This window comes from Megachile rotundata, chromosome 7 (assembly GCF_050947335.1).
Source record: "Megachile rotundata isolate GNS110a chromosome 7, iyMegRotu1, whole genome shotgun sequence".
Taxonomy (NCBI): domain Eukaryota; kingdom Metazoa; phylum Arthropoda; class Insecta; order Hymenoptera; family Megachilidae; genus Megachile; species Megachile rotundata.
The window spans coordinates 5936873-5963284 of NC_134989.1; the positions used below are offsets into that span (position 1 = coordinate 5936873).

At 32.5% G+C, this 26412-nt stretch overlaps 1 protein-coding gene across 3 annotated transcripts in view; it reads right to left on the minus strand.

The window, feature by feature from the left end:
* Dad (Daughters against dpp) overlaps positions 1–26412 on the minus strand; it is a 145260-nt gene that overhangs the window by 56470 nt on the left and 62378 nt on the right. Inside the window, exon 6 of one of the 3 annotated variants that reach the window (XM_076533233.1) lies at positions 24102–24188. The exons of the other annotated variants lie outside the window; for them this stretch is intronic. Within the exon in view, the coding sequence (XP_076389348.1) occupies positions 24102–24188 (87 nt within the window). The remainder of the gene's footprint in view (positions 1–24101; positions 24189–26412) is intronic. 3 annotated transcript variants of the gene reach the window in all.

Here is a 26412-nt window from a genome sequence, read left to right on the forward strand (position 1 = left end):
TGTTGAGGTAAAAACTAGTTCCATAATTGATGCTTTAGTATTTATTTATTTCCTTTTTCATTTTATTTTTCATTCTTCAATAAACGAACAGCCAGTGTTAAATTAACCTGTTTACTGCCAATTTTTATTTTATGATTTATATATGTGTCAAATATTTTTGTTAGGTAACATTTAAACAAAGAAACAATTTTGAAAACTAGAATATAAATGTTGATTGAATATGCAATTTATTTAATATAATCTTATTGCAAGTGATGAGACAAAATTGTATTTAAATCCTTATTTGAGGATCACAATACAGAAGTTTTAAATTATGAAAATTATCAAAAATTGTCAAAATGTACATTGATTTTTGTTAAGATAAAGAATCATTGTATAAAGTAATTTATGGTAGTCAGATTTGAAAAAATTTTAAATGAATGTGGAAATTTTTGAGAATGTTTACTGTGAACAAGTTCGACAATATACGATAAAAAACATATTATCGAGTTATTAATGTGGCACTCGATGATAATTTGAGATATCTTTCAAAGTGGATTTCACGGTTCAAATTCGTTCGGAGCACCCATGATCTATTATATCATCAGGAAATTGAATTATACTTTTTGATTAATATTTAGGATGATTTTTTTGGGAGGCTTATTAGGATAAAATATCAAAATAATTGGGTAATTTAATTTAGTTAATTTATTAAACTTGTTATAATATGATAGGTAATTGAATTATGTTAATTTGAAATCGAGAATATATTTAATCGAAAATATTTAATATTCAACATTTTATTAATTTGTAGTGTTTTATGCCAAGACTTTAATTTATTAAAAATATTTCAGACCAAGGTTCTAATCGATTGGAAATATTTTAGATCAAGAGCATAATTAATTACAAATATTTTAGATCAAGAGCATAATTAATTGCAAATATCTTAGACAAAGATTTTAATCAATTATAAATGTTTTTGACTGAGATTTTAATTGATCTGAAATATTGTGGACCAAGATTTTAGTTAATTAAAAATATTTTAGACTAAGATTTTAATAGATTAATAACACTTTAGACTAAGTTTTTACTTGATCACAAATATTTCAGATCAATATTTTAAACGATCAAAAACATTTTAGACAAAGATTTTAGTTAATTAAAAAAAGACTTTAATTTATTAAAAATACTTCAGATCAACATTTGAATCGATCTGAAATATCGTAGACCAAAATTTTAGCTAGTTAAAAATGCTTTGGACCAAGATTTGAATTGCTTAAAAATATTTCAAGCCAATCTCTTAAATCAACATTTTAATGAATTAAAAATATTTGTACTGATTTGTAACAACAGTCTCAAAGTTTGTAACTGATTTGAAACAACAGTCTCGAATTATAAAACATGAGTCTCTCCAGACGAACTACAAGCTTACAATAAAAGAACGCTTACATATTCCACTCTTCAATCAAACGGAAACAATACCTGAACAATTAAACGATGACAGGGTGTCAGAAGCTTTTGAACCTAACAATCATGTTACGTTATTCAGGAATTCATAACAGAGATCAAATGATAGCGATCAAATCAGTTTATGATTGCACCGGCTCCACACCTGTACGCATACCTTTCCATCGAAGAGAAAAAAAATGGCCGCTGCCTAGCGTCATAAATCCTGGAAGGCGGACTCGTAAAATAGAAGTAAACAGAAAGCTACCAATGCATGTGCGGATTAAAGTGTAGCATAATATTCGATTCAATTTTTTCTTTCGTTTTCTTCCTCATTGTTTGCAACGCGTCACTAATTCATGTTCCAACCTTGCGATTAGTATCGTTCGCTTTTGGACATAGTAGAAGTCGATCGTAGAGTCGATACAGTTAATAATGGAAATCGACTTGTGGTATATATCGATCAAGTTTATTGTAGTGGAATCAATACACGTGTTTGAAACGAACAGTTATCGAATAGTAGTTATTTGTAGTAGTTGTTGTAACAAGTATAGAAGGTTGAAGGATATAGAAGTTGGTAGTGTGGGAGGATGCAATAGTAGTATAAATACTGTGAATTATGTGCTACTAATATGATGTACTATATTGCAGATGCCGTTTATAATATGTATAGTACATGATTAAATATTGTAATAATACATTATACAGGGTGTTCGGCTACTGGTGGGCATAATTTTAGGGGGTGGTAGCTGGGGTGATTCTGAACAACTTTTTCCTTTACCAAAATGCTGGTTAAAGCTTAGTTTTTGAATTATTAAGGAAAAACACGGACCAATCAAAGCACGAGGACTACACATGCGCAGACGCGAGGGCGACAGCTTCGAGCATAGTGGCTGAGCGTGCGTAATCTTCGCGCTCTGATTGGCCAGTGTTTTTCATTAATAATTCAAAAACTAAGCTTTAACCAGCATTTTGATAAAGGAAAAAGTTGTTGAGAATCACCACAGCTACCACCCCCTAAAATTATGCCCACCAGTAGCCGAACACCCTGTATATATGTATATTAAACCTATACATTAAATTCACAGTACAATATATTATACGTGATTAATGTATAACATATGATAAACTATATTATATGTTATATATCATATATTATACATTAATCACGTATAATATATTGTACTGTGAATTTAATGTATAGGTTTAACATACATATATACCATGCATTATTATAATATTTATTATATGTACTATTATGTACTAATATATTAATAGTATACTACTGTATATCGACATCCTTCTATTAACACTATTATACTGTAGACATGTGGTACATCGTATTCCATTTATCATACCATGCGTCACGTAACATGTAAGCTGCAGATATATGTATAATATCAAGGATATATCACGAACAGCGTATTATTTATCATATATAATATATCATGAACTGTAGATATGTATGTCATATTATAATATATACTAGTATATTTGATAGTTTGAAAATATACGAATATAAGAATTTAAGAATGAAAAATTTAATGACATATCCTGCACAGTATACTACATCATATACAATATGTCATGTACTATACATATATCGTACTATATATTATACCAGTATATTTGATAATTTGAAAATATACAAATATAAGAATTAAAGAATTTAAAAATTAAAAAACATGAAAATTAAAATATTTAAAAATTTGAAAATTTTTATGTTTTAAAACTTGTATCGTTAGTAATTTGAAAAGTTGAAAATTTCAAAATGTAGGAATTTAGTGGAAATATAGAAGTTTAAAAATCCAAAACCTTGAAAAATCAGAAATATAAAGATGTTCAATATTTGAATTTCAAAACTCACTTTACATATTTGCAAATTATCAAATTCGTAAATTTAAATAGTTAAGCAGTTATATATACAAAAATATCAAATAAATCTTCAAATCTGCAAATTTAAAGACATAGAAATATCAAATTTTTAGCAAAAATAATATCTAAGTAATAAAATAATTAGAGTATATATTTATAACCCCATAAAATGTTACGATCCATGGTATTAGATGAAAATTCATAAGATTCTATTCAATAGTCCAAAACGGTTGCAGTTTTCCCAAGATAGATGCAACTTTCACTACTTTAAGAACAATTCTCTAAGTTTTCCTTCTATGGGGAAGAACTCTCTCCCCTTTAAGGACTTCGATCCGAGTTCATCGCATTGTCCTTGACCTTCTTGCAAAGATACCCTGCCGAGAATACATCGCAACGAAATCGAAATCGAGATCCACAAACGGATAAGCATCGAAGAAGAAGAAGTCTCAATAGGGAATTGTCTCTGCTTTGCTGTTACACCTTCCGTCAACTGGTATTTCCATGGGCATTAATTCAGGACTTCAGATACTCTTAATAATTCTGATAATTTTTTTAATAATAATTTCTAACAATTTTGATAATAATTTTAATAATAATTTTAATGATATTTTGTAAGGCTTTTAATAATAATTTTAACGATATTCTATAACAATTTTAATAATAATTATAACAATCTCTAACAATTTTAATACTAATTTTAACAATGATCTCTAACAATTTTAATAATAATTATAACAATGATCTCTAACAATTTTAATAATAATTATAACAATAATCTCTAACAATTTTAATAATAATTTTAACAATATTCTGAAAGAATTTGAATAATAACGTTAACGATAATTTCAACAATTCTAATGCTAATTTACCCATTAATTTCTAACAATTTTAGTAATAATTCTGACGATAATCTCTAGCAATTTCAATAATTTCAGTGATATTCCTCGCATGACAATTAGAAGATTATCTTGTCACTATTACAGAAATAAAATATGCAGTTTATGGAAATTTTACTTGTAGAGTTTATACAGAAAAATGTATGTAATGTTTCTGCAGCAAAGTATATATTTCTTTAAGTACATCATTAAACCTTCAAATCAATGTAAGGCGAAGTGGGGTAAGTGCAGACTGGTTTTTGTAAAATTGGTATTTAAACGTAAGTATTTTCAGTCTGCTACGTAAATACTTAACGCTGTCGATATCGAACGCTTTGTACAATTACTACTATTTAATTAATATTAACTAGGACCTTAATTTTTCTTGTACATTTTGATTTTGATAGGAAACTGTTTAAAATGTCAACTACTCTGCACTTTTCCCGAAAATGGTGTAAGAACGTAATTTGGAGTTAAATACTTTGAAACTTTATTTCATGTGCAATGGGGCAACAGCAGAATTATTAACAAATCTGCTATAAAATGCTTTTTACTGCATTGCGCAAGTACTATATACTGCAAACAAGTACTCTTAGCTGAAATATAAAAGGGGATATAGTGAAACAAAACATACTAAATGGAGAAATTTCGCTCATATTGTAATCAAAATAGCCTGTATACGCACTTGCCCTGTTTACGAACTTATCCCACTTCACCTTACATAGTAATTTCAGTTACGGAATAAAATAATAGTAATTCAAAATGTTTATTTTAATTGAACTTAGTTAATTAGTTTACAAATGAACAATAGCGACCTTCTAATAACTGTATTATTTCTATCTGAATACTGAAATATTTTTAACACCGCGTGTGTATCGCAAATATAAATAAATCAATATACAAACAAGTGTGAGTATAAATATATCATGTGTAAATTAGTGTGAATAAAAATATATCATGTACAAAACAATGTGAGTATAAATACATATGCAACTCGTGAGTATAAATATGTCATGTGCACATCAATGTGAATATAAATATATCTATGTGTAAATCAGTGTGAGTATAAATATATCACGTGCAAATCAATGTGAATATAAATATATCAATGTACAAACCAATGTAAGTATAAATATATCAAGTGTAAATCAATGTAAATACATATAAATACATTATGTGCAAATCCGTATGAGTATAAATATATCATGTGCAAATCAGTGCAAGCGTAAATACATCAGTGTGCAAACCAGTGTGAATATAAATATATCATATGCAAATCAGTATGAACATAAATACACCGTGTCCATAAATGTTTACACTGATTTCAAGATTAAATATTAATCATATTTATGATGCTAACGTTTGTGTTTTATTGCAGGTCTACTAGGGAGTCCATTACGTTATGTATAGATGTATCTCATTCAAGATTTTCTGAGATGCCATTGATACAATCACATGAGACATGTTGCAGAATATGTGGCAAGAGATTGAATACAGGTTTAAAATTTTACATGTTACCAGAGCACATGTTGAAGTGATTTAAATATTGAAATGTATTACACCTGTATTAAATGTTTATGTGAGGTTCAAAACTTAATGGGTAGAGGCATATGTGATATAACGCATATTTACTGTACCCAATTAAGAATTACGTATTTCATTTACTGCGTCCAATTAAGAATGTTTTGTTATCAGGGCAAACATTTATGGATACCTTGTATATCAATGTGTAAATCAGTGAGAACATAAATACTTTCTCTTGACTGCAAAATGTACTATTTGAATAAAAATAAATTCTCTGACATCTTAGTTATGAATCCAATCTACTCCTAAACATCAAGTGCTACTAGCGAAATAATAATAATTCGATAACAAACAAACGAGAAACGAAATAAACAATTTTCAAAGTAAAGAAAATAAAATAACTAACCCTAAAAACACATAAATAATGTAAAGCACATAAGGGGTGTTAATAAAGAAGAAACAGATCTACAAAATCAAAAAAAGAAACAAAATTTTTTTGAAAAAATTCTTCTTAAACGAACAAAATAAAGAAACCCAAAAAGACAAATAATATAAATTAAATAAATATCCTTTACACACTATAGATATAACAAGGGATGTCAAAACAGAAAGAATACTAAAAAACAAGAAATAGAATATACAACTGTACAACAAAAAAAAGTTGCATCGAACAATTTTCCATATAAAAAGCCTACAAGAATCAAGGAGAGAAAAAGCGCGGAAACAGAGTATAAAAAGAAGTGTCAGTAAAAGAGACCTCTTAGTAGCAAAAAAAAATGACGAGTCACATTTAGACGAGTAAAAGTAGGAAGATGAGCAGAGATCTTCTAAGGGGGCACGATAAGATGAGGGTGAAAGAATGAAACGAAAGGGAAAGTGTAAACGCGGAGGTTGAAAGGAAGATAAAAGGGGTTGTCGGTGAAAGAGAGAGGAGTCGAAAGAGAAAGAGAGTACGAGTAGACGATTGGCTGGCGAAAACGAGCAGAATGAACGACGATTTTCCCAGTGAAAAGGATGAGAAGAGGGTGGCCTAGATCGGGGATCTCACGCGGAAGAAAAGAGCAAACACGAGCAACCTGTTGCTGCACAATGCTGGGACATCTGTCTCTATTCAGGGGTTTCACGCTGTGAACATGTTGCAATTCCCCTAACTCGCGGTCATTGGCGTGAACGGAGTTTTTGTGGGGTGCAACTAGGTTAAGTACTGTGTTTTATTAATAGTAGAGAGAGGATTATGGAAATTTGCGGGGTTGAGGATTTGAAAAATTGGTGATTTGAGAATTTAGGGATATGAGGGATTGAGGATTTGAGAAGTTGAGAATTTGAGTATTTGGGGGGATAAGAGTTTCGGGACTTGAGTATTTGAACGTATGAGAAGTTGGGGACTTGAGTATTTGGGGATATAAGAATTTGGGCATTTGGAGATTGGAAATTTGAGAATTTGGGGATATGAGAGTTTGGAGACTTGAGAAGTTGGGGATTTGAGAATTTGGGAATTTGAGAAATTGAGAATTTGGGAAGTTGGGGAAATGAGTTTCGGGACTTGAGAAGTTGGGGATTTGAGGATTCGGGAATATGAGAAGTTGGGAATTTCAGAATTTGGGGATATGAGAGTTTGGGGATTTGAGAATTTGAGAATACGAAAGTTCGGAGACTTGAGAAGTTGGAGATTTGAGAATTTGGGCATTTGGAGATTGGAAATTTGAGAATTTAGGGATATGAGAGTTTGGAGACCTGAGAAGTTGGAGATTTGAGAATTTGGGAATTTGAGAAATTGAGAATTTGGGAAGTTGGGGAAATGAGAGTTTCGGGACTTGAGAAGTTGGGGATTTGAGGATTCGGGAATATGAGAAGTTGGGAATTTCAGAATTTGAAAATACGAAAGTTCGGAGACTTGAGAAATTGGGGATTTGAGGATTTGGGAATATGACAAGTTGGGGATTTGAGAATTTGGGAATATGAGAGTTTGGAAACTTGAGAGTTTGAGGACTTGAGAATTAGGAGATATGAGAATTCAGGGATATACGAAGTTTGAAGTTTGAGAACTTGGACTTGGAGGTATGAGAAGTTGAAAATTTCAGAATTTGGGAATATGAGAAGTTGGAGATGTGACAATTTGGGGATATGAGAAGTAGGAGATGCAACAGTTTGAGGACGTGGAAATTTGAGGATATGAAAATTAAAAACATTGAGAAATAATTATTTAAGTATTTGCGAACTTAAGAGCTTGAAAACCTGATATCCAAAAAAATTAGGTATTCAACGATTTAAGAATTCAATAATGTGGTAATTTACAGATAAGAAATTTGGAGACTTACAGACTAAGAAATTATTAAATTTGACAATAGTAAAACGCGATAAAAGAACTTTGGAACCTAAAAATTAAAAAATTTCTTAAACATACTATTTCATTCAGAAAATGAAAAGTTTGAAAACTATAGAATTGTAATAACGAATATACAATTAAATTCCTGTTAACCATGTCTAGTTTTAACCATCAGAATTAATTAGAACACATGTATTACCCGAATGACGTCGAACGATTTTATTAGAGATTCTGGGGAACGAAGAAAAATAAGAATCCTCGGAGGATTTTCTCAGTGAAAATTGATGATCAATGTTCTCCAGTTTCTGTTTGAGATTCTACGCGACGTAGCGGGCGTCACCTTGGAAATGTTGATTAAAGCCGATCGAAAGGCCGATCACGTACGAGAATCTCGCTTGTATTCGTCTCTTTTGGCGATCCGGAATAACGTGAGCCGGTGTCTACGAAAATAGCTTCATTTATTTTCCCGCCGGATCGCGTGGATATGAATTGAACGTTCTTGAACGCCGCGTCTGCAGCCGGATACTCCTTTCGATAGATATTTTCGGGCCCTCGCTCGAAAACACTTTTTGCGACTGGTACAAGCTGAAAATAATTGAGGAATCTCGGGCACGAGAAATGAATCAAATATCTGGAATGAAAACACATACCGTTATCTTTTACTACGAGATTCAACGTCAGATTTTTATTCAACTGTTTGCGTAAAAATGTAACATGATGTCATTCATTTTGAGATTCGATGCTACTAGCAATTCGTTTCTGAATTTTTAAGTGGAAATTATGATGATAATAATTATAGCAATTCGTTTCTGAGTTTTCAAATGGTAATTATGATGATAATAATTATCTTAAATTTCAGAAACCCCAAATACCACGAATTCCAAGAATTCCAAATTCCAAAAATTCGATATTCCAAGAATTCCAAATTCCAAAAATCCCAAATTCCAAGGGTTCCAAATTCCAAGGGTTCCAAATTCCACGGCTTTCAAATTCCAATCGTTCCAAATTCCAAGAATCCCAAATTCCAAGAATTCTAAATTCCAAGAATTCCAAATTCCGAGAATCCCAAATTCCAAGAATTCCAAATTCCAAAGGTTCCAAATTCCAAGGGTTCCAAATTCCAATTGTTTCAAATTCCAAGAATCCCAAATTCCAGAATCCCAAATTCCAAGAATCCCAAATTCCAGAATCCCAAATTCCAAGAATCCCAAATTCCAAGAATTCCAAATTCCAAGAATTCCAAATTCCAAGAATTCCAAATTCCAAGAATCCCAAATTCCAAGAATTCCAAATTCCAAGAATTCCAAATTCCAAGAATTCCAAATTCCAAGAATTCCAAATTCCAAGAATTCCAAATTCCAAGAATTCCAAATTCCAAGAATTCCAAATTCCAAGAATTTCAAATTGCAAGAATTCCAAATTCCAAGAATCCCAAATTCCAAAAATTCCAAATTCCAAGAATCCCAAATTCCAAGAATCCCAAATTCCAAGAATTCCAAATTCCAAGAATTCCAAATTGCAAGAATTCCAAATCCCAAGAACTCCAAATTCCAAAAATTCCAAATTCCAAGAATCCCAAATTCCAAGAATCCCAAATTCCAAGAATTCCAAATTCCAAGAATTCCAAATTCCAAAAATTCCAAATTCCAAGAATCCCAAATTCCAAGAGTCCTAAATTCCAAGAATCCCAAATTCCAAGAATCCTAAATATAATTGTGATGTTAATAATTGTAGCAATTCGTTTCTGAATTTTCAAATGGTAATTATGATGATAATAATTATGATAATAATGGTAACGTTATTATAATAATAACTATAAGAACGGTAATGATTTCATAATTTCCTATGTAAGTTTGATTCCCCAACTGCATGATTTTGCAACTTTGTTCGATGCTTAATAGTGTAGGTGTGTAATATTGAATTTTGTTGTAATAACGTGATATGATGTGACGCAGAACATTATTTTTAATTATAGCAATTGAAGTGGAGTGCAATAAGAAATTTATCGTCTAAATGTATTTATCTTTGAGGCGGTGATCGCAGACCGCATGATCGTAGAGTCTGTCTGAGTCTGGGGTCTCTTTGATTCTTCTTTTAAAAAAAATTCGTGTACCTTTAGGAATTACTTGGTAGCTCATTAGTTTTTAAATTTTCTAATTTCCAAAATTTTTAATATTGAGATTTCTCAACTCTTCGTTTTTCAATTTTCTTTAATTCATCGTTTGCAGATTTTTAAATTTCACACAAATTGTTTAATTCCTAATTTCCTACTTCACAAATTTTCCAATTTTCTAATTTAGGATCCTTCAAATTTCTTAATTTCCTCATTTCAAAAGTCACCTATTTCCAAATTTTCTATTTTTCTCAATTTCCATATTCTTAAATTTCCTGAATTTCTAAATTTAAAAACTTTTTTACATAAATTCTTGTTGAGGAGCTTTTCCATATAAAATCCTTGTTGAGAAACTTTTCTAGAGAAGATATTTGTTGAGGAACTTTTCTAAAGAAAATACTTGTTGAAGAACTTTTCCAGAGAAAATACTTGTTGAGGAACTTTTCCAGAGAAGATATTTGTTGAGGAACTTTTCTAGAGAAAATACTTGTTGAAGAACTTTTCCAAAGAAAATACTTGTTGAGGAACTTATCAAGATAAGAACCTTGTTAAGGAACTTTTCCAGATAAAATCCTTGTTGAGAAATTTTTCTATAATAAATCCTTCTTGAGGAACCAGGTAAAATCCTTGTTAAGGAACTTTTCCATATAAAATCCTTCTTAAGATACTTTTCCATGTAAAATATTTCTTGAGGAAATTTTCCAGGTAAAATCCTTGTTGAGGAACTTTTCCATATAAAATCCTCTTTAAGGTACTTTTTCCATATAAACTAATTCTTAAGGAACTTTTCCAGATAAAATCCTTGTTGAGGAACTTACCCGAAGAAATATCTTGTTGAGAGTTATTCTACAGAAAAATCGTAAATTTTTTCTGGATTACATCATGAATGAATCGCAGATTTACAATGAATCCACGATGTACTAAATAGTATTAGAATGTGGTGAACTCGTTCACAGGCAGCCATGAATCGAGCGTTTCTCGTCGAGCTGGAGACAGCCAGCAAGGTTTCGATCGATCGCATGGCCAAGCGCAACAGAGAGACCAAAGCGCCAAAATAAATCAATAAAATAGCGAGTTCAGCCTCGTATACATACAGAGAACGTGTCTATAATGTACAGTACCCTGACACTCTATTATAAACACACTATACTTTGTGAAATTTTCAATTTTTTTGAAGATTATTCATATTACTTTGCTTCCATTAAATTAATTAAGTATGAAGATAATGAAAGAATAGATATGATTTCAATCCTCGTATATTTTACGTTTAAATATCTTTCTGCTTTCAAACTTTTAAATTCGTGAATTAATAAATTTTTTAACTTTACAACTTTCTAATTTATGTTCTCAAATTTTTAATTTATGAATTCTTAGTTTTCAGACTTTCTACTTTTTTCATTTTCCAAATAAGTGTACGAATATATGTTCGAATTTTTTAACTTTCATATTTTTGAGTATTCAATGGTACTCCAGGTTCGAATATTTTGTTAATTTTCTCATGTTTAAATTTCCGACTTTTTCAATTTTTGTATTTTATAGGTTTCTAATTTTAGTTTCTAGTTTTCGATCAACAAATTTCGCAATGTTTCAACAATCAGATCTTCAAATTTCTAGATACTGCAATTCTACACCACATAACAAATCAATAGTATTCAAGAATGTTCACATTTTTCATATTTTTGAAACTTCCCAAATTTTTAATATTACTCAAACTTGTACATATGAACACTTTTAAATCTCCAAATATCTTAATCACTAAAATTCCTAAAATTCCATGTTTGGAAATTTCCACATTCTGAAAGTTCCAAATCCCTAAATTTACAAGATGTCAAATCTTCAAACCCCAAATTTTAAAATTTGGAAATCCTCAAATTCTCTCATTTCCAAAGCACGAAATGATGAAATTTAGAAATTTTAAAAATTCCAAAAATATTAATTTCCGAAACCCCAAATACCACGAATTCCAAAAATCCCAAATTCCAAATTCCAAGAATTCCAAACTCCACGAATTTCAAATTCCAAGAATTCCAATTTTCAAAAATTCCAAACTCCGAGAATTCCAAATTCCAAGAATTCCAAATACCAAAAATTCCAAATTCAAAGAGTTCCAAGTTCCAAGAATTCCAAATTCCAAGAGTTCCAAGTTTCAAGAATTCCAAATTCCAAGAATTCCAAATATCAAAAATTCCAAATTCCAAGAGTTCCAAGTTCCAAGAATTCCAAATTCCAAGAATTCCAAATTCCAAGAATTCCAAATACCAAAAATTCCAAATTCCAAGAGTTCCAAGTTCCAAGAATTCCAAATTCCAAGAGTTCCAAGTTCCAAGAGTTCCAAGTTTCAAAAGTTCCAAATTCCAAGAATCCCAAATTCCAGAATCCCAAATTCCAAGAATTCCAAATTTCAAGAATCCCAAATTCCAAGAATCCCAAATACCAAAAATTCCAAATTCCAAGAGTTCCAAGTTCCAAGTTCCAAGAATTCCAAATTCCAAGAATCCGAAATTCCAAGAATTCCAAATTCCAAGAATCCGAAATTCCAAGAACTCCAAATTCCAAAGATCCCAAATTCATTTCTAAACGTCCACCTCCCCCGAATTCAAAACTTCAAATTCCGAACTTCCCAAGCATCTCCACAAATTCTCTATCCCCTCAAACTCTCAGACCCCAAAACCAAACTCCCAAATTTCAAAAATCCGAAATCGCCAAACAATCCAGTAGGAAACTGTCCAATCCGGTGGTCCCCGTACACCACATACGTAGCCTACGTCTCGCATACGCGCGGTTATACGGGCTGTGACGCGCAACAGACGAGACCAGACCAGGGAACTCGAGCGAGGAAAGGAGAAGTCGAAAGAGAGAAGGAGAGAGCGAACAGGGTAAAGAGAAGAGAGGCAAATAGTGGAGAGGAGAGGAGAAGAGAAGAGAGGAGAGGAAAGGCGAACGAGCGAGCGAGGTCGAGACACGCGGCAGCTGTCTGGCGCCAGGGTCCCCCTGTTCCCTCAAACAGTCGCGCCGAATGCCACCCACCTTAGCCGACCTATTGTGCCATTCTGAAACCTGCATCCAGGCTTTCCCTCTCTTTTCTTCCCGTTACCTACTCCACACCCGAGAGTCCTGCCTCCAGGACGCACGCCGCTTCTTACCGTCCGCTACTGACAGAGATTTCACGTCATTATTTATTATTAATGCCCTTTGTTCCCTCCCGTATCGTATATCAACCAGTTATGTTCAAACCTTACTAGCTATAATACTTCGACACTGCGTATACTATTTAAGGTATATTTGACCGGTTTTTTGAAAACGTACGAAAATAAGGTTTTGTGTAGCTTTGATGATGGATGCCACATATGTCGGTTGAATTTTAACGCTAAACCTACCGGCATGTGTTCTTAACTTGAAATTAAAAATGAAGTTAAAAAATAGATAAACAAATGACGAAACATAAGTTAGTGCATACATTTATTCTTTATCCTTTGATGAAAGGTATCACATCTGTCGGTTGAATTTGAACACTAAACGTACCGGAATATATTCTTAACTTGAAATTGAAAATGTAGTTAAAAAATAAATAAACAAACGAAACATAAATTAGTGTACACATTTATTCTTTGTCTTGATGAAAATCAATGCTGATTTGAAGGAATGTATTTTAATGAAATGTGTACCTTATAATAAGAAACTTATGGAGCAGTCATTTGACCAGTTTGGTAGTTTTAGTGTTAGGACAATCACCTGTGGAGACTGGTCATCGAATTACCACAACTTTTCAGAATTTTTCATGTTTACTGTAAAATTAAAAGGTTGCAATTGGAATGACATCATTTGTTAGCTACTAACATGTTAGATACTTTTCGAAAAAGGAGAACCGTTTCCAATTAAGGTGCTGGGGTAAGTGCCGAGAGGTCAAACTCAGTCCTCTTATCAAAGGCATCCCTGCCTCCCCACTACGTGACCAGATCCTCCAGGAACAACGTCCCTATTCGACTAAGCAATTCAATAACAAGCTATCTATCCTTTTCTACAATCTCAGAAACTAACAAAACACACTTTGCGACACCTGATGACCATACGACTCCAAGTCAATAGCCATCATCTATCGCCACACTTGGCCTCTCATAAACGACCTTTCGCTTAGACCTCACACAGGCTATCCCTATCATAAATCGTCCAAAGACAAAATAGCACAGGCTAATTGCCCCCGACAACCCTCCAAAATACGTTGACGCTAACAAACATGGTGCACTACTGTACGTAACATTAACATATGTTAATATCTTGGATTTCTACCCTTTGCTTTTACTTTCTACACTTTATTTTTATATTTATTTTACATCTTCATTATTTTTCCAAATATTTTTAAATTAAACATTTTCCCAAATATTTGCAAATTGAATTCTCTTCAACTGAGATAATGTGGTTGGAGAGTTGTACTAGTCTTTTAAGTAGATTCCATCCACCAGATTTGACCTCACTTTTAATACTTCGGCCTAACGAGTTCGCACAGTCCTTAATCGCTCATCACCCACACAATTTGATTATTATCACGATAGTAACAAATCGACTGCTATATATATGTATGTCGTCATGAGCGTATTTAGCAATAATTTACATGACCTAAGACAATTTTTCACGTATGACATAATGTTATAGCCGTTAAAGTGAAATTTTCGTACGTGGTCCTAATTCGATGGGACTGTATGATTAGTATTATAATAACTGAATGTCTAAACTCATAAAGAGACTATAAAACTCCATTATGACTACTTACGTATGTAAATGGGCAGGCTAAACCGTGCCAGATATAACTTTTTGTCAGAATACTAGAAAAAACCATCACGACCACTCATTCTTACAAAGGCACAGGCTAAACTGTGCCAGATACGACTTTTGTCAGAGAATAACTGTCTTAAAATGGGGCAAAACTCCCAGAAAAATTGTCAAAAGTGCGGAAAAGTGGTTAACGAGGGGTTTGGTGGGTGGAGAACTTCAGCCAGCAAAAGCGTGGCTTTGTGAAGTAATAGCAGTTATACTTCTGTTTCCTTAATGTTTTTGTTGAGAAGAGCTGTATGGTCTAGGTAAAATAATTTATACATACATTGCGATCATTTCAAGAATAAAATATATTTCTGGTAGTATAAATCAGCTACTACCAGACAGAGGGTATTTCTTTAACTTGATAAGGGTTGTCAACTGAAGCATTTATTCAATTTTTAAATACACTTTTCTAATTTGTAAATATACTTTTCAAAATTTTAGAACTCCATAGTGTATGAGGTATAAATTTACGATATTTTCAAGTAATTGAGTTCTAAATTTCGAAAGTTTATAAAATTTTGATGTTTCGAGTTCCTAAAGTTTTGGAGTTATTAAGTTCCAAAAATTGTAAGGTACGAAGTTAAAAAATTGCAAGGGTTACATTACTTACAATTGCATTATTTACTAATTACAAAGTTTGCAACGTACGAAAAATTGCAAATTTTAAAAGATAAAAGTATCCTAATTTTAAAATATCAAATTCCCAAAATTTCAACATTCCAAAGAAAGACATCAGGGTTCTAAAATGAGAAAGTGCCGAAATTCCTAAATTTTAATATTTCAAAAACTAAAGTTGCAAAATCAGAAAATTTCTTAATTATAGTGCCAAAAATTAAAAGTTACAAAGTTTCAAAATTAAAAGATCACAAAATTCAGAAATTTTAACCTTCAAAAGTTCAAAAACTCCAAGGTACCTACATGTGAAAGTTCAAAATCTCTCAACTTCCGTAATTCAAAAATTTGGAAACTCCTAAGCCCCAAAATTGGTAAATTCTAAACCTTCAAAATGTTAGAACTCTAAAATCACGAAATATCAAAATCTCAAACTTCCAAAATTCGAAAAGTTCAGTATCCCAAACTCCAAAATCCCAAAATCCAAAAATTCCCAAAACCTCAACTCCCAACCTCGAAAGTCCCGAAAATAAAAAATTCCACAGTTCCAAATTTCCAAACTTCTTCCATTCCAAGCCCTCGAACTCCCAAAACCCGAACATTCTAAACGTCCATAATTTCGTTCTATTCTTCACCAAAAACTAAATGATATCTAGTACTGCCTACTCAAGGATCCTCCAATAACATTCGCAACATCTAAAATTTCGAATTCCGTGTTATTCAAAGGTTATCGCCATTTTGAACAGTGTTATTCAAGGGCAGCCGCCATTTTGAACCGTGTTATTCGAGGGTTATCGCCATTTTGAACCGTGCCATTCGCGACTTCGTGCAATTCAAGTACCACAATATTCGAGGGATGCACCACGTACGACATATAGAATCGTACATTTCGTCATCGACAAATTTGACAAAGAACGAACCGAGTGTTTTGCATCAACTGTTCTTCAATCGCAGCAATATGATTAGAATCATAAGGTGCCTGTTCGGGCTCTTTTCAGTATGTTAGATACGTAGTCTCTTGTTTATGGAATGCTGTTTGACCGATTGCCAGCAGATTGAACGGATACTTCGGTAGAGGTAGATGATCATTGTTTGCTTTAAGTATGTTAAATTAATGTGTTCGAAGTTGTTTGCTTACGCAACGACGTGTAATCTCTTTAAGAAGAAGACGATGACGGTGCTTCATTAAAATGCATTGAATCTGACCAACACATGTAAGGTCACTCATCATCGAATTTATAATGATTTCAATCGCATACGTTAAACGGACTAACAATTCATACTACGAAACTGTGATTAATACATCAATTATTAATGTTATACTAATTTTAAATCGTATTGTTTATTGTGATAATGCTGAATCATATTGTTAATTTTGATAATGTTAAACAAGTGTTGTTAATTCTAATGATTTCAAATTGCATTGTTAATTGTAATAGTTCTTAATTGTAATAATTTTAAATGAAGCTGTTAATTGTAATAATTTTAAATGAAACTGTTAATTGTAGTAATTCTAAATTGACTGTTAATTGTAGTAATTTTAAATTGACTGTTAATTGTAATAATATTACATCGTCTTGTTAACTGTAATGTTAAGTCATGTTGTTAATTGTATTAATTTTAAATGAAGCTGTTAATTGTAATAATATTACATCGTCTTGTTAACTGTAATGTTAAATCATGTTGTTAATTACATTAATTTTAAATGAAGATGTTAATTGTAATAATATTACATCGTCTTGTTAACTGCAATGTTAAGTCATGTTGTTAATTGTATTAATTTTAAATGAAGCTGTTAATTGTAATAATATTACATCGTCTTGTTAACTGTAATGTTAAATCATGTTGTTAATTATATTAATTTTAAATGAAGATGTTAATTGTAATAATATTACATCGTCTTGTTAACTGCAATGTTAAGTCATGTTGTTAATTGTATTAATTTTAAATGAAGCTGTTAATTGTAATAATTTTAAATGAAGCTGTTAATTATAATAATTTTAAATGAAACTGTTAATTGTAGTAATTTTAAATTAACTGTTAATTGTAATAATGATACATCGCCTTGTTAACTGTAATGTTAAATCATGTTGTTAATTATATTAATTTTAAATGAAGCTGTTAATTGTAATAATGTTACATCGCCTTGTTAACTGCAATGTTAAGTCATGTTGTTAACTGCATTAATTTTAAATGAAGCTGTTAATTGTAATAATTTTAAATTAGGCTGTTAATTGTAATAATTTTGAATCATATTGTTAATTACCATAATGTTACATTGTCTTGTTAACTTCAATGTTAAATCATATTGTTAATTGTAATAATTTTAAATCATGTTATTAGTTATAACAGTTTTAAATGGTGTTGTTAACAGTAATCATTTTAAATCGTATTTTTAACTATAATAATTTTTAGTTATACTAATAATTGTACTCATTTTAAATCGTCTTGTTGATTGAAATATTTTTAAATTGTACGGTTAACTGTAATAATTATAAAATACGTTGTTCGTTGCGAAAATGTTAATCATATTAATTACGATAATATCAAGCCAAGTTGTTAGTTATAGTAAAATACTTGTTATTTAATTATTCTTGGAATTCTACATATTTTTCTGCATAAATAAACCGAATTCTTCGTTTCGAGAATTGGTAAATACAAGTACACTGTCCCCTCTAATTGCCAATAAATAGAACAACACACAACGGTGCAATGTTTTGCAACAAAATGATAAATTTCGTTCAGTTATCTGAAAGGAATTCGCACCAGTCCAATGCCAACTTTCAAACTTAGTAGAATTAAATATATCAAAGTGAACGATTCACGTCATCTGATACCACGCCAATCTGTTTCTGTTCGAGAACTATAATTAAATAAGTTCCTGATAAAGATAGAGTATTGTCATTTTTAACACAATCATATAATTGTTCTTCAATATTCACTAATTTACTAGTTATATACTATTATTACATTCATTAATACCTTATTATTAACATTTAGTAATAAATGATACTGATACTTCTTTTTTATTTATTTCATTTGCTGACTTCCTGCTGTATAATTTCAGTCAAAACTATCCATAGCTATAATAATAAAACGAACTAAATGAAAATGTATTTTACAATATTTTTCAGCTATAGATATTTTAATCGGAAATTTCAAGTTAAAGAGTGTTCATTTGAATAAAGTTTGTCACATATGAACTGTGAATGCGTCACGAGTCAAACTGGTGCGTCACAACTCAAAGTACAGCAAGTGTGAAAATAAGTAAATATAATTGAACTTATAATTTTAAATTCAAAATTTTGTAATTGTTGAAACTATAGTTAATATTAAAGCTGCAAACTCAATGTATTCAATGTACAAATTCATTTTAGGTTCACTACATTTCAATGGCGATGTGCGTCACGTGTCAGACGCATCAAAGTACAGCAAGGTTTAAAATAAATAAATAAAATTGAATTAAATACATTTTGAATTTAGGAATCTGTAATTGTTGAAACTATAGTTAATATTAAAGCAGCAAACTCAATGTATAAATTCAATTTAGGTTCGTTACATTTCAATGGCGATGTGCGTCACGTGTCTGGGTCGATGTTGTAAGCAAAGTTGACCATTATCTCGTATAATTTTCATCGGTCGATGATTTCCACGTAACGGGCACGCAACGAGCGTTGTAGCTCGCGTGGTATCAGAGCGGGCAAGTTTCCTAGTGGCCAAAAGCGTTTTAGTCGTTCCACGAAACGGCAAACGGAGTGCAAAAGGAAAAACGAGCATAAGTTCGCGAACCGCGTGCGCTGCGTCACGCGTGAAAAGCTGGCTGCGTCACACAACGAATTTCACCGGAATCAGCGACAAAATTTATATCTTTAATTCTGAGCTAAAGCATTCAGTCATTTTCTATTGGAATAACGTTATGAAAGCAATGGAAAAGTTGAAGATTAAATATTAGTTTATGAACTATTCATATTATGAAGTATTAGTTTATGAACCATTCATTTTATGAAGTATTAGTTTATTCGTTTAGCATTTTAATGAACTCGTAGTTTATTAGCTTAATCAGCTGTTAGTTTATTAGTTTATGAAATATTAATGTAATGTACTACTAGTTCATCAGCTAATAACCGTATGAATCTTCACATGAGATGTATAACGAACTATTAAATTATCTTATATATTAGTTTATTGGCTAATAATAAGTAATGACCGTATAAATCTTCATGTGAGCAAGTGTAATGAATTATTCGATTGGCTAATGGCCGTATAAGTTCATATTCCAATCCAAATCGCTGCTACCAAATCCCGGTTTCACAAATTCAATCCATTTTGTGTTTAAAACTATTTTCCTTCGAATCTAGTACTTTTTTAACTACTATACTTGTTCTGTTTATACAATAACTATGCTTGATCACCAATGATATCTATTTCATAAAAAGAGGAACCTCACATTTTTATGTAACTTAGCTACAAGCAAAATAAAAGCACGCAGACAGAATATTTTGAAACACGTCAGATAATACCAACATTGATAAATAATCATTACAGGCAGCTGATAAATTAATGAAGTCACTATCAATTATTATTAACACGTCACACTATGATTTCTTCGGTAGATGCGACATGTTTCAACATGTTTCAATGCTGCATTTGCTGCTGCAATGTTATAGACTAAAGAAAGCTAAAATAACAGATCTATTTTGCATTCAACGATCGCTAACTGTACAAACTACAATTAGACTTAAATTGAACATTCAACCGTACTAAAAATATAAGAAAGGTTTACGATACTTGAACTGCGAATGCGTCACGAATGTAGCTCGACATTATAGTGCAAGGGGTTAAAGTAGTTGTAATACAATGTTGTAATACCAACAACTTTGAACTCGTATATTTCTAACAAGGAAATGATACACGTTTTTGAAGAAACTTTGATAAAACTCGTTTTTGATCAAAATCTAAGCTGTTATTTTTGGAAAAAAACAACGCTTTTATTCGAGTGTATCTACTTATGATAAAATGGGGAGAAAAGCAACTTAATTTATATAGAAAAATTCTTTTTAAAAGCATTTTACATGTGTACAAAACTACACCTGTCTAAAGAAGCAGCATAACCTTGATATCAATTTGTTAATTTCTTCAGTAGTTTGGATTCACAAGCAGTCACAGCACCCTCCGACAGAAGGGTTGCTTTTCCTCTTAAAGTAAAAAGCTACACCAACGAATTACAACCATATTATAAACTCCAGCAGAAGGGTTGATTTTTCTCTCAAGATAAAAAGGGACACCAACGAATTACAACCATATTATAAAATCCGACAGAAGGGTTGATTTTTCTCTCAAGATAAAAAGGGACAACGAACTACGACTATACACAGGTCTAATCGCAAAGTTTCATAAAAATCCCTATCACCGAGATTCCCATACAAGATAATTCACCTATCGATTTCAAGGAAAAGGCACCCAATAAAAGCATATCATACGAATTTGAATTTGTTCATTTTCGCAGACGTTTTCGTCGAAAGTGCGTCAGCTCGTTGGTACGCGCGTGCTAAGGAAATTTGTTGCTCGGATGCGGCAGAGGAGCACGTTCGTTGGTATTCTCGTATGGCTGTCGTATTTAAACGTTCCACGTCCACCTAGTCCGGGGCCCTTTCTTTACGAGACACACCGCTTATTTTTAGAGCAAACGATATTGCTCGGAATTATGCAGCTGCCGCGACGAGCATTAAATCTCCCGACAAGAATGTCGATCTTTGACCTTGCTCGCAACCTCGCCTCGCTAATCCTTCGTTCCACGTAATCGTGCTTTTGCATCGGTGCGTGTTAACCCTTTCGCCACGGTAACGTCCGATCGACACGCGTTATCGTCCCGCGTGCGTAAATAAAATCATTTCGGTTCTTTTAACTTATCGTACGTGTGCGCAATTTCGTTCCAGTATTAAGCGTGGTTTGTTTAATCCTTTGCTACCGAGGGTGAGTGGAATGGTCGAACGTTAAATGGTCATTGCGTACCGAGGGTAGCAATGGTCGTTAAGTAATTACTACATGCGTGTCTGGTAATTTGACGGACAAACTTATGGGATCCGTATTGTTTCCGGTTGCCAGAAATGTATAGTCCCTGGACATACCACTACAAATTTTCAGCATTTTTCACGATTACTCGGATATATGGCATTTGGCTTTTTGAGAATTTAAAATTTCGAGATCTAGGGAATTCGAGGATTATGGGATCTTGAATTTACGCAATATTTAGATTTCAGGAATTCGGCCAATTGGAATTTTATGAATTTGGGGATTTCGGATCTAGAGAGTTTCGAATGTTCGAATATTTCACATCTAGGGAGTTTTGTTCTGGAATTATGAGTCTAGGGAATTTTTCTCGAGCATTTCATATCTAGGGAGATTTGTTCTGAAATTTTTGACCTAGGGAATTTTGCGCGAACATTTCGGATCTAGGGAGTTTTGCTCTGAAATTCTGGATCTAGGAAATTTTGCTCAAGCATTTCGAATCTAGTGAATTTTGTTCTAAAATGTTGGGTCTAGAGAATTTTGCTCGAGCATTTTGGATCTAGGGAATTTCGTTTTGGAATTTTTGGTCTAGGGAATTTTGCTCGAGTATTTCGAATCTAGGGAATTTGCACGAAAATTTCGGATCTAGGGAGTTTTGTTCTGGAATTTTGGATCTAGGGAATTTTGCTCAAGCATTTCGTATCTAGGGAGTTTTGTTAGGGAATTTTGTTCGAAAATTTCAAACCTAAGGAATTCTTATTCGACAATTTCGGATCTAGGGAATATTTATCCGAATATAAGGAATTTTGTATATAGGGAATTTATAAGTTTAAGTAATCTGAGAACTACGGATTTTAAAAATGTGATCATTTGGGAATTTGATAAATTCGAATCTAGGGAATTTGGAAAGTTCGAATTAAACAAATTTGAAAGTAGAAGAATTGGAAATTTCATATCAAGGGAAATATTTCAGTCCTTGAAATTTAGGAAATTGTTAGTTTAAGAATGTAAAAGACTTGTAACTTACAAATGTAGAAATCGATGAATTTGTCATTTTGAAAATTAAAACACCTTTCGAATTATCAATCGTGAATTTCCATAATTAACTAAGTCCCACGTGTGAAATAACCCATACATTCCACGCAATTTGCACCGTTCCCGGAAGTGAGTATAATCCTTCAGAATAATCTTAATTTATGAGAACAAACAGCAATAAAAAAAAGGCCAAAAGCTGAACGAGTATTTCAATGTCAACGAAATTGAATAAAAACGTCAGATTTGCAGAATATGGCGTGAGAAAAGTGAAACTGGTAACTCTGTTCGTTGAAAGATCTCTCAGAAAGTCCTGGACGAACCTGCAAACCAGTTCAGCCGGGAGTCTCTCTGTTCTGTTGGACACACGGAAGTGAAAAACGCGGCGAAAGACGAAGAGAAGAAATCGTTCGTAGCATCGTTCAAGGTTAACCACGTGGATATAGGCGTAGCCAGCGACCAATGGCGTAGCCCAACAATCGATGTATCCATGGAACAACCGTTAAGCCTATAATGAACGTCGTTTACACCGTGTACATTTTTTCGTTCAACGACTGTTAACACGCTCGTACATTCTTCTTCTTCGTCATCGTTTCGACATTATTACGCGTTTAAAGGATTTTCGACCTTGAACAAATTTGTTTCATCGTCTGATGAATGCTAGATACTTTCAGATCTACAATATACCTATCGTGATAGTGAAATTGTGAAACTGTGAATATTTTTACTTGTCAATTTATGAGTTTATGTAACAGCTTTTGGTAAAATATACTTTTATGTATGTAGTAAATAAATGCATGTAGAATATACATTTCATAGTACCTAGTAAACATATGTATACAGAAATGTACATAGTAAACAAATGTATATAGAAGACATATTTCATAAAACCTAGTAAATAAATGCATACATGCACATCTGGTAAATAAATGACTAAAAGCAAAGGGTTTATCGATGATTTTATAGGTTACTTGTCTGATCGATTTACTTAAAAAATTAATTAAAACACAATTGTAATCAAAATGAAAATTAAATGAATTTAATTAAAGGGCAATTTTAATCAGAAAGCTAGATTAAGTCATTTACAATCTAAAAAATCAAAATGAAACTAAATAGATGAATTTAAATTAAATCGAACAAAAATCATGTATAACTCTTGTACAAAAAATCAAACAATAAAAATAAAATTATAATATATCATTATCAATCAAATGTATTTCATGAATTTAACAAACATCTATTCTGGAATAAGGATCTCCTTTGCTATGGTGTCAACGATAACGATGCAGTTTTTTCCTCATGAAAACGGCATTCTGGCAGCGAAACGAGCAGGATAAGGAACATATACCGGGGCTCAAAGGGTTAAGATCAACGAGCTGGAAACGCAAGTGGGACACTCGCCGGTTTCCTTTTCTATACGGAGTCCGGCATTTTCTTTCAGACAGCAGAGATAGACGCGAGAAAAGGGTATGTATAACCTTGAGGACATAGTTACCTTCTCCGTTGGTGGTAAGGGAGCCGGGAAGTGGCAGGGGTGTGCTGTTTTTGCACCGACGTTGATCCCCTTCGCTGGGCGCACGATCTGAAAATAAACGGCAACCCCTTTAGTAGCTTCCCCAACTACGAGCATCTTCTTCATTCTTTCTACCGTTTTTAGCTATCGGATACTACGTTAAGGCGCGCCTATATTATGCTAGTATCTGCTAGTGATCTTGATAGTAGGTAGTTTTTACGTTTCTTGGATTAGGTCGTTGGAAAAAGAACGCAAGAAAGAAACAATTTTTCTTCCGAAATATACAAAATTATATGTCCACAAATTTCTGGATCTACAAATAGATAAATGTCTGAATTCAAAGGTTAACAAATTAAATCCTGAAATTCTTACATCCTCAAATACATACATCTTCAAATCCCTAAGAGCCCAAGTCACCAGATATCCAAGTAGCGAAATATCCAAATTCAGAAGTTCCTACATCTCCAAATCTTTACATTGTCAAATAGCTAAATTTCCAAATTCGTGAATCCTGAAATCCTCACATCCCCAAATACCTACATCTTCAAATCCCTAAGAGCTCAAGTTACTAGACCTCCAAATAGCGAAATGTCCAAATTCAGATGTTCCTACATCTCCAAATCTTTACATCGTCAAATAGCTAAGTTTCTAAACTCGTGAATACTGAAATCCTTACATTCCCAAATACCTATATCTTCAAATCCCTATATGCCCAAATCTCTAAACCACCAAATAGCTAAATTTCCAAACTCGTGAATCCTGAAATCCTTACATCCCCAAATACCTACATCTTCAAATCCCTAAGAGCCCAAATCTCCAGACCTCCAAATAGCGAAATGTCCAAATTACCAGTTTTTCAAATTTCTAAATCCTGAAATTCCTACATCCTGAAGTACATCTTCAAATTCCTGCATTCCTTCATTCCTCTAAAGTCCTTACATCACCAAATCCCTATATTCCCAAATCCATACATCCTCAAATTTCTATATCTCCAAATATCTAGATCTTCAAACAACTAACTTCCCAAGTTCCTAAATCCTGAAATCCCCAAATTTCCAAACCCTCGAATCCTTAGACTTCTGTGCGCTAATTTTCACATTCCTGGATTGCCAAATTCCTCACATCTCAATTCTGAAATTCTCAAAAATCCTTAAAAGAAAATAGTGTCCTTTTTTCCTTGCCTTCTTTTTCCAACGATACACCTGATACTATAACCACAATAACCCATTTGATAGTTATAACATAAATCTACTCCCTGATTTTAAATCCTTGATGAATCAATATGACACAAAGTAGAATACACATGTCCTCTAAATGAAACGTACGATTAAACGGAAAAATGAATGAGCAGCTCGTTCGTTGAATTTTTCCCAAGTCTCTCTAATCGCCCCGTAGCGAATTCGCTATTTAATTAACGCGAATCGAATTGAATTCCCTGTTGTAACGTTTTCGCGCTAGTAACGCCTCGTGTATTTGCATCATACGCTTCTAGGAACGTATCTCCAGAACGTAGCTTTCCTCTTTCTTTCTGGTCCATAAATAAAACACGAATCTTCGCATCGCGATCGAATCTTGCAACGAGAAGTCTCTCTTCTTCTCGGTGGATGTTAACACTCCATTACCGATTCTTCGAAACGGTCTCGATGTTTGGTTTTCTGGTCAGCTTGGATTTGAACCTTATAAATAGCATCCATGCTTCTATATCGAGCTGGAGACGTTTCAACCCCTTGGTTTAATCTGTTGCAACTAGTTCCAGATGGGGGAACGTTTAGAATTGTTTCTACAAGATTGTTTATATCAGAAACGCGGAAAGTCTAGTGCGATTTGATGACATGGAAGTATTGAGCAATAACACTTATGTCAATTTGATTGTTAGACTTTGTTGAAAATGTCAGTATAGAGATTTGGTTCATATTTTCAGTATAAAACAGCTGGGTGTTATAGCTAACAGTGAGCGATTCCAAAACAGATTTGAAGATTGTGGATTTACACTTTTAATGACATAAACGTATTGAGGAATAACACTTATGGTATGTCAATTTAATTGTTAGATTTTGTTTAAAATGTCAGTATACGCGTTTTGTCCATATTTTCAATATAAAACAGCTAGGAGTTATAGTTGACTTTAAGTTATTCCAAAACAGATTTGAGGATTGTGGAATAACACCTTGGATGACATAAAAGTATAATGAAGTAACTTAAAGCTTAAGTTTTGTTGAAAATATCAGTCCACACATTTTGTCGATGCTTCTAATACAAAATAGCTGGGTGTTAGTTGTAGCAAATGAGAGAT